The 8,661-nt window shown below is 45.3% G+C and overlaps 1 protein-coding gene across 1 annotated transcript in view; it reads left to right on the top strand.

Annotated features, from left to right (window-relative positions):
* The first annotated feature begins 1,719 nt into the window (after window positions 1-1,719).
* MYO15B (myosin XVB) overlaps window positions 1,720-8,661 on the top strand; it is a 28,102-nt gene continuing 21,160 nt past the window's right edge. Inside the window, exons 1-7 of the mRNA XM_064467074.1 lie at window positions 1,720-2,191; window positions 2,713-2,787; window positions 4,345-4,402; window positions 5,945-6,075; window positions 6,184-6,279; window positions 8,057-8,292; window positions 8,373-8,551. Coding sequence (XP_064323144.1) covers window positions 2,785-2,787; window positions 4,345-4,402; window positions 5,945-6,075; window positions 6,184-6,279; window positions 8,057-8,292; window positions 8,373-8,551 — 703 coding nt within the window. The 5' untranslated portion in view covers window positions 1,720-2,191; window positions 2,713-2,784. The remainder of the gene's footprint in view (window positions 2,192-2,712; window positions 2,788-4,344; window positions 4,403-5,944; window positions 6,076-6,183; window positions 6,280-8,056; window positions 8,293-8,372; window positions 8,552-8,661) is intronic.

Genomic DNA, 8,661 nt, shown 5'->3' with positions numbered 1-8,661 from the left:
ATGAAGGAGGAAGTTTTAGCATTTCAGATAAAGAAACAGGAGACTCTGGCTCCAGATTGTCGTAGTAGCACGGCCAACTCCTTTGTCTACCCAGCATTCCTTGATGGAGACCTGGGCTTCTGCCTTTCCTGCCTACTAATCTCTATCACTCCCTGATTCCCTGTCCTCCACAAATACACCTATTTCTGTTACCTGTACCTGTGCCTCCCACCCTCCCCAATTAAGGGAGTGCAGTATCCTTAGCAGGGAGCCTTAAAGACTACAAAGAGGTAACCCAGCAGCTTTTATTATTGATCTTTGCCCAGGTCTTTCTGAAGGAGAAGGCCAGGCAGCTTCTGGAGAGACGATGGAAGCAGAGGCAGAGTTGGGCCATTGTTACTCTGCAAAGGAAGTTCCGATGCCTCCTTCACCGCAGACGCCTCCGTGTCCTCCAGGAGAAAGTCACAATCATTCAGGCTCACTTTCGAGGTTACCAGGCAAGGTCAGGAGCCAAAGGCCAGGCAAGGTACAGCCCTTCGTCCTTGCCTAGGACAGCAAGGTGGGGATGTGCCTGACCAGGCCCCTCCTCATGCTGGCCTGCTCTGCAGGGGGGTGTCCTGTCACTGGAATGGTGGAGGAGGGACTTCCCAGCCCAGTTCCCGACACTGAGCAGAGGTTCCAGGGGAAATACAGCTGCTGTTAAAACTGTTATTGTAATTAGCCTGTGCTAAGGCTGATATTGTGAGAGCCAGAGTAAAGGATGTAGGGAAAACATCAAAGAGAGGACCAGGCTTAACACAGTATGCCCAAATCCAGACTGGCTGATTGTATAAATGTTCTGTTTGGCCCATACCCTTGAAATGAGTCCACTGTCTGCCTAAATTTTGTTGATGTTTCCCTCATTAGCTATTCTTCTCTTTTCACATCTCTCCAGGAAGCGTTACAGGAGGCTGAAGAAAACTTTGGTGCAATTTAATACCATGATTTTAATCTCCAGATCTTTGATTCAAAGGAGAAAGCACTGCCAGGTAACACTCTTGTCAGGACCAGGTGTACTGCAGGAGCTATTTCTGCCCCAGGTAGAGAGAGCTGGTGATGGGGTGAGGCCAGGGCAGGGATGGCTTCAGCAAGTTTCTTGGAAATAATCCAATGAGGTGTCCTTCGCTCTCTGGCTGACATAAATGTAGTCAAAAGAAGGAAATACAGAGACTGGAGCCTTCTTTCTGTAGACAGATTTCAGAATTGGCAAAGGTAGTACAAATGCAGGTGGTTTGCATGTCTGTGTATGTGAGCTTCTCTGGGTTGTGCCACACAAGACATGAGCTTATGCCGTTTGTGGCCTCCAGAGCTGCTGCTCTGCTCAAGCTATTAAGGAGTCTTTCATCTTGCTCTTTTAGTTGTCCAGTTCAATTTCTAATGTTTTCCCAGATGGTGACTGAAATGCAAGATTTTTTCAGTCCACAGAGATCCTTCCATGACCCATTACAGCTACCTCTGGCTGCGAAAGTCCTCAACCTTCAGCTATGGGCCCTCAGCTGGGCCCATAGCTGGGGTGAGAACAGGATGGCAATGGTTTGAGAAAATGGAAAATCGTATGCAGGAGAGAGTTATGGTTCTGTCAAATAGGTTGAATGCATTTTGCACAAGCTATTAAAAAGAAAATTGAAAACAGGAGATCAGACCATTTCTCCTTAGGGTGCAGCTAACATCCCTATAGGTGTCAGCACCGTGAGGGAGGGAGGGACCCAGTACAGCTGCTGGCATGACTAGCAAAGGATGGAGCAGAGGGTTAAGGTCAGTGTTGTTGCTGGAAGACTGCAGAGGTTCCTTCTGCCATGCCATGCCCAGAGCAGTGTGTGTTTCTGTTTCTTTTTCTGCCCCTTCTTACTTGGACAGAATCTAGCTTTTCTTTCTTCCAGGTAGCCACAACAGCACAGCTCTTTTGAATCTGTTTCTGTTCCTCCAGTGTTTGCTTGCTGACGTTTCTGTATAAGCAGTAGCAACAATAAAGGTCTCAAAGTTCACCTGCTGCAAAGTTCCTCCTTTCCTCCCACCCTACAGCCCTGCCCTTTGGACTTTCATATGCCTACTGTCTTTCTCAGCCCAGCCCTCATAACCTCCCATCTAGTCACTCGGTTCTGAAACATAGACAAACAGGAGAGAGAGGAGGAGAGACACAGACCCTCCTTTTCCATCTCGGAGTAGGAGTCAGGTGAGTGGTGAGGCTGGGGAACAATAGAATGGATGGGAAAGGGCAGAGCTGCAAGGGCGTTTGGCTTTTGGTGTCCCTGCCATCCCCTCTAAAGGGGTCACTCTCCATGGACAAGTTTGTCATCTATGTTCAGGCTGTGTTACCCTATTCTTTGATGCTGGAAGAGGCAGGCGAATATTTCTGACAGCCTCTGTGTGCTTTTGTCCTGGGGCACATCAAATGCCAGGTAAGGGAGGAAAGGTGTGGCAGGGATGCTGGGCAGGTGGTGGAGGCTCTCTGTGTTGAATTGTGTTGTTCCGGGAAGGTGGCGTTTCAGCAAAGCTAAGGGCTTTGCTTGAGCACCCCCTTCTCAATGCAGCATTGAGTCCCAGGAAGGGTCTGCAGCTGTTCTCTCATTTTGTCTGCTGGAGCAGGATCCCAGCTCCTGCCCATCTGTGGAGTCTGCCCTTAGAAGTAGCTGGAAGTGACCTCATATACATCTTTTCCCACCTCCCCATCCCCCTTTGATCTCCTCACAGCAGCAGTTAGAGGAAAAGAAACGAAGAAGGAGGTCCCTGGCCAGTGGTGACACAGAGAACAGTCCCAGCCAAGGAATGGTGAGTTGTCAAACAGTCTGGGAGAGTTTGAGATAAAACAAGGGTTTCTTGTTCTCCCTCCCTTATGCCTCCTCAGCCCAGGTTGGCTGGGGAATAGCAAAACGTCTGCAGAGTGTACAGAGCCCACATGTGTACTGGAAACCTATTAGCAAGAATGCAGTTTAGCCTGGTATAAAGAGCCTTCTAATACAAACTCTTTCATTAGTTCAGTGTTTCCCGATCTCTGGGCATAGTCAGGCATCATAAAGTACCGTACTTGTTCACAGCACTGGACCTGTTCTTTGGAGCTGGGAGGAAGACTATTTTTGACAATCATGTTCTGTCAAGAGAGGTGGGAATGAGGCAGTTGTGCACAAATATAGTTATGGAAGATGTTGTAGAGGAAGGGAGGTATTTAAAGGCTTCATAACAAGTTTAATATGTATCAACTACTGTATGTCACACCGTGAAGTAATGTTATTATTTGTATGTCTAGACCAGCCTCACATTTGCCATGATGTGTGTAGCAAGGAAATCTGAATTGACATAATCCACAATTTTGTGCAGATTTCTCAGTAATAAAAACAAGAATATTTAGCACTGGATGCTCTTGCAATATCACCTGCTTCCTCAGGTGTGGATCCAGGACTGTGGCATTTTGCAGTCTACTTCCTGATTATGCCATTGAAAAGCTAGACTTAAAGTATCTTCTCATGAGCAAAATCAAACTGATCAAAAAAAGCTGTGAATCTGTCTTTAAGCATTGCTGAGCGGTTTATGTGGAGCGAGGTGTCAGAATAGTATGCTGGTGAGTAGAGGCTTTACTATGCAGAACTTAAAAAAACCCCAAAACCCAAAAGCTAAGGGTTTAATGGTTAAGAGCCAAAAGTCTTAATCTGGGTAGTCCTGTCTGAAATGCCCTGAGCTGACCTTATATGCAGATGTTGATGCTGACACCCTGTGTTGCATCGGCTCATTTATTTCCTACCTTGCACAAATGCATGTGTAATGCAAGGTACAAACCAGTGAAAAATCAAGGCTCACTGGCCAGATTCTCATCTGAATTACCCAGGTGCAGATCTGAGCTTCCTTAGGAACCTCCAAAATAGTGGTGTGCATCAAAGATCAGAATCAGGTCTCTATTTATGCTGTAGCACTCTTGGATACTGGAAAATAAAAATGGCAGAAAAAGGCATAGTAGGAAACGGCCCTTACACTTGAGCTGCAATCTCTTCCGCTCAATATGCCGAACGTGTTAGTAATGAGAGATGAGTCAAAGAAAGTCGACTTTCCTGTCACTTCCTGCTGTGCCAGTTGATATTTTAGGAGTTACTCACCTTTCCCTCATTTGCTGGCCCATGTCATACACCGTGTTAATATGCCATTTCCCTATTTGTAATGTTTGCGAATGTTGCGTGGGGGGAAGCTACGGGCTTTGCTGGGCTTTGCTCAGATGCTCAATCCTTGTTCCGGCCAGCTTTTCAAAGGCAGCTTTACCCAGTCTCCACAGAACAGCTCAGGGGTTTTGTTGTTTCACTTCCGGTACCCCAGTGACTGACTTGTTCCCTCTCCCCACAGGACGTGGGACTGCTGGAGATCCCTGCAGAGCTTGCTGTGCTCCTGCAGTTGGCTGAAGGTGAGACATCCTCCCTCCTTCCCTTCCTCTCCTGCGCTGTCTTACTTTACTGTTTATTTCCTCATTTTCTAGCAGTTTAAGTATGTGCTTGTTCTATCTGTTTTCTGTCACCTGGTATTTGATTTATTATCATTGCAGTGTAAATATAATAACAGCAAATGGTGACATGTATATGGTTTCCCAGCATGACAGGGCGGAAAAGTGATTTGGGCCAGTGGGCAGAACACCAGATTAAAATTCAGTATCTTTGTTACCTTTGCAGCTCTGCTTTTGAACTCTGCTGAGAGAGCTGACGACAGTGATGGTGCAAAACCTTTTGCTCAAAGCTATGTGACAGCAAACTCTTTAATGAACTCCGGTCTCTTGCAGAGCTGGGTATCTGGGGTGTGAGAACTTAAAACCACCTGTTTTTTCTACTCAAAAACCTTTAGGGAAATTAAAGGTGAAAAAGTCAAAACTACAATTTTGGCACTTTCAAAGAAATGTTTTTGGGTTTTCATTAAAAATAACTTGTTCAAACTTCTTTTAAAATAGAAGTAGAAACGACGTAACAACATAACAATTAAGGGAAAAGTTTTGCTTGGCGTGGGAAGCTTTTTGTTCTGTTTTGTTTTCAAATCACCAAAATACCACTAACTAAATAATTTCCCAAGCTGTTGATCTGATCTTGAGCATTAAGTTATTTGCAGTTTTGCTCCCTCTGTAACTTTGTACAAAATATATATTTACGTTGAAATAGGTTGAGGCAGGATTTGCCTCTTTATGTTGGTATAGCAGCTAACAGAATGACAGCTGTATCTTTAGCCTTCTGGAGAATACAGTGAAAGATATAATCAGGCAGAAGAGTCTTGTGAACTGGAGCAGACTGTGCTGGATTCCCAAACACCTCACACTTCATGGCATACCCCTCTAGGGACTATCAGCTGGTCTAGTGAGCAGTGTTACCCAGAGGAGCTCAGGGGACAAACCGCACTGAAACTGCGGAAAATGAAAACCGATGGGATGTGAACTGGAAGGAGGAGGAGAGTATCAGGGGACACGCTGGTTTGGAGAACGCACAGAATCTGTGCTGCATTGAGAAATCTCTTCATTTAGGAAGATGTTTGCTCCTCTATTATCTGTGATAAATCCCTCATACGGTGCCTCATCATGAAGACCTCTCATCTACTTTTTGACTGAGCAGCTGTCAGCACTATCTCTGCATAGGCTCTACAAGGTTTTCTGCCTTGTAAACTCTGCCTAACAGAACTGAAACTCCAGGTGCTGACTGCCCTCTGGGTGTTACCTGGTGATAAGAGTCTGAGAGATCAGAGCTGTAAAAGCTCGCTCGTGAAGTTAGGCCTTGTGGTCTCAAGGAAGTGAGGATGTCCCTGCCTGGGGGTTTAGGGCAGCAGGGGTGGACTGGGTGTCCCTGGAGCCAAGGGGTTGGTACGGGTGCTCAGGCAAGATTAGATGCATGTTAGCCACGTGCTGCACTGTGAGTTGGACATGTCCCAGCTGCCTTTCCAACAGCTACAACACACAGACCTCTTTCTCTTGCAGGTCAGTACCAAGCACAGGCCAAACAGATAACTGAGGGATTGCCTCCAGAAGTCAAGGTCAAAGATGACCTTTCCCTCCCACCCACCATCAACAGCTATCCTTTCTCCTCTTTCATTAAGTCACACTTCGAGGTGGGAACTCATTTTATATCTCTTCATTGCTTCTCCACTGGGGAGACACACTAGTTCTAGTAACACCAGGAACAAACTCTACGTTTCTGTCGTTTTGTTTCTTTGTAGAATACATATTTCCCCGTCCCTGGTCAGCCTCTGCAGCACCCCTTAACCCATCTGGATGCTGAACACCATGAGAGCGCGCTTGAGATCAACAAGCTGGTAAGAGACATCTTTCTTGACCAGGTCCTTGTTGAAGGACAGGTGAGCATAAGACAATGTTTTGATGCCTTTGTGCAACAAGATGCTGGTGATTCCTACTGTTCTTACAATACATGGTGTGTAGGGGAGCAGATGGCAGTCATCCAGGATGTAGATGATGGATGGCAGAGATCACCTGCAGCCCCTTAGGGTTCCTGTGTGCTTGCTGAGGCATAGACCAGCCATAGACCCACGGGATCAAAGTGAATTGCCTGGTATTTGGCAGGACATATAGGAATTAGGCCGCTAAGCCTTAGTGTCCCAATATTCCAGATTCAGTAGCAATGATAGTATAAGGGAGCTCTGTCTGCCCAAGCACTTATTCTTATCTGTCAGTCATAAAAAAGTTTAATTTAGCCCAGATCTTTTCCATGGTATGGTTTATAGTAAATATCTTGGTTGTATCTCAGGCATACAGTTGCATCAGTACACAACAGGGGACAGTGAACTGTTGTACAAAGGCTGGGAAAAGGCAGGGACTTTGTCATCAAGAAAGCTACACCTGGAACCACACCCTGATTCTTTAGTGTTTGCGGGAGGGGGATGGTGTTATTTCATCTCTGTGGATGTGATGCATACATTTCTTCTTAAAAATGGTGATATTGACTCTCTGAAAATAGAATGAAACTTCAGATTATTTCTAGGTAAATCTGGTAATCCTTTTGAGAATTACAGGTAATTAAAATAAGCCCGTTAGGAAAGGTAGTAGCTAAACCCAGTCTCTTGTTTGTCCTAATGATCCCAATTATAGAAGAGCATAAGCTTCAACAGAATCTTGTGAATAAGATTGTGTTTAAGCTGACTACTATTATTTTAATGAAGGTCAAAGATAATTATGCTAATCAAATAATGCTAATTAAAAAATGGCTATTTCTTTGGCAAAGGCTGTAATACAAAGGGATTTTACTGCAAAGATTTCCATGAGAACTAAACAACTGCCATCTCCTGTTTTCCTCAGTGAATCTCTGACACATTTACTACCATTAACCATTTTAAGTGGTGTTGTTCTCTGTGGAAAAACATAGGCTGTCACTCATAAATGTTCTTTCCAAAGCTGTCCATGGCAGAGTTTAGAAAAAAATTTAATCTAATGATATATTGAAGTGTAGAGGCTGAAAGAAATTATTCTATACCTAAGGGTGAGGAATACAAATTACAAAAGCATCTAAGGTATTGATATGCATAGCCAAGAAGCTGAATCATTGCTCAAGTGAGTTGGTTGAGATACCACATCTCATACTACTTGGTATAATACTAACTATACCAAAGCCTTTTCAACATTCAGTTGTTAGTGTTTTCTCATGTCTGGCTTTCTGAGCTTTTCACAAAGATGAGTTAGGAATCAGTTTGTTTTACGTATTTTTACAGCTAGGCAGCCTGTGAGCTCAGACACAGTAACAAATAGCCTATGGTAACTTGCTTGTGTACCTGAGCTCTGCCCATGGAAGGGGAAGTATTTTGCCCAAGAACAAATTCTGAGTCAGAGGCATAACTAAGAGGAGTCTGAAGTCGTCCTGATTTTCAGTCAGGGTCCCATATCTAAGAGCACTGCCTCCCAAATTCCCCAGGACTCAGGTCGTGCACAAAAACTGAGAACAAATCCTGATCCCGGTGTTGGCTACCCTTAGGCTCACAAACACCCTGGTGTCTACAACCCAGGTTGTCACCTCACAACACAGTTTGGGACAGAGGGTTACAGCTAGAGCTCTCTCTTTTTTCCCCCCCTGGATGCTTCTAGATTTTGCGGTTCATTGGTGATAAGAGTCTCCATGGCTGGCAGGAGGTGCTTCTGGGCAACTACATTGCTGGGAGAGGTTTGAATAATGTGGCTCTGCGCAATGAAATCTTCAGTCAGGTAGTTGCCCAGACATGGAAGAACCCAGACACAGAGCACAGCCAGCGAGCTTGGGTCCTGATGGCGACTTTGCTGAGCTGCTTTGCCCCTTCACCAGCACTGGAGAAACCGTTGCTGAAGTAAGGAAGAGAAAAGAGCCAGCTACACTTTCATTAAGGTTAAGAGAGATGAGCAGTGTGTGAAGGCAATCTTTTCCTAGATTTGTGTCAGATCATGGCATGGAGGGCTACAACGCTGTTTGCCAGCGCAAGATCTTGACAGCGGCACAGCACACGGAGATAGACGCTACATTCGCCCGGGCCTACCCTCCCACTCAGCTGGAGTGGACTGCAAACCAGAGGAGAGGGAAGATGGTTCTGGATGTTCATACCTTTAACGGTAACTCGTGCTTCTGCCCCTCTGCTATCTTCTAGTCCCTAAGGACTTTTCCAGCGCAGAAATCAACATTCAGAAAATGCTTCCCTCAGCTTAGTAAAGAGGGATCAGGG

This window comes from Phalacrocorax carbo, chromosome 16, assembly GCF_963921805.1.
Source record: "Phalacrocorax carbo chromosome 16, bPhaCar2.1, whole genome shotgun sequence".
In the NCBI taxonomy this organism is placed as follows: Eukaryota; Metazoa; Chordata; class Aves; order Suliformes; family Phalacrocoracidae; genus Phalacrocorax; species Phalacrocorax carbo.
Note: the sequence above shows the minus strand (reverse complement) of the source record. Positions and strands in the feature narration are given on the sequence as shown.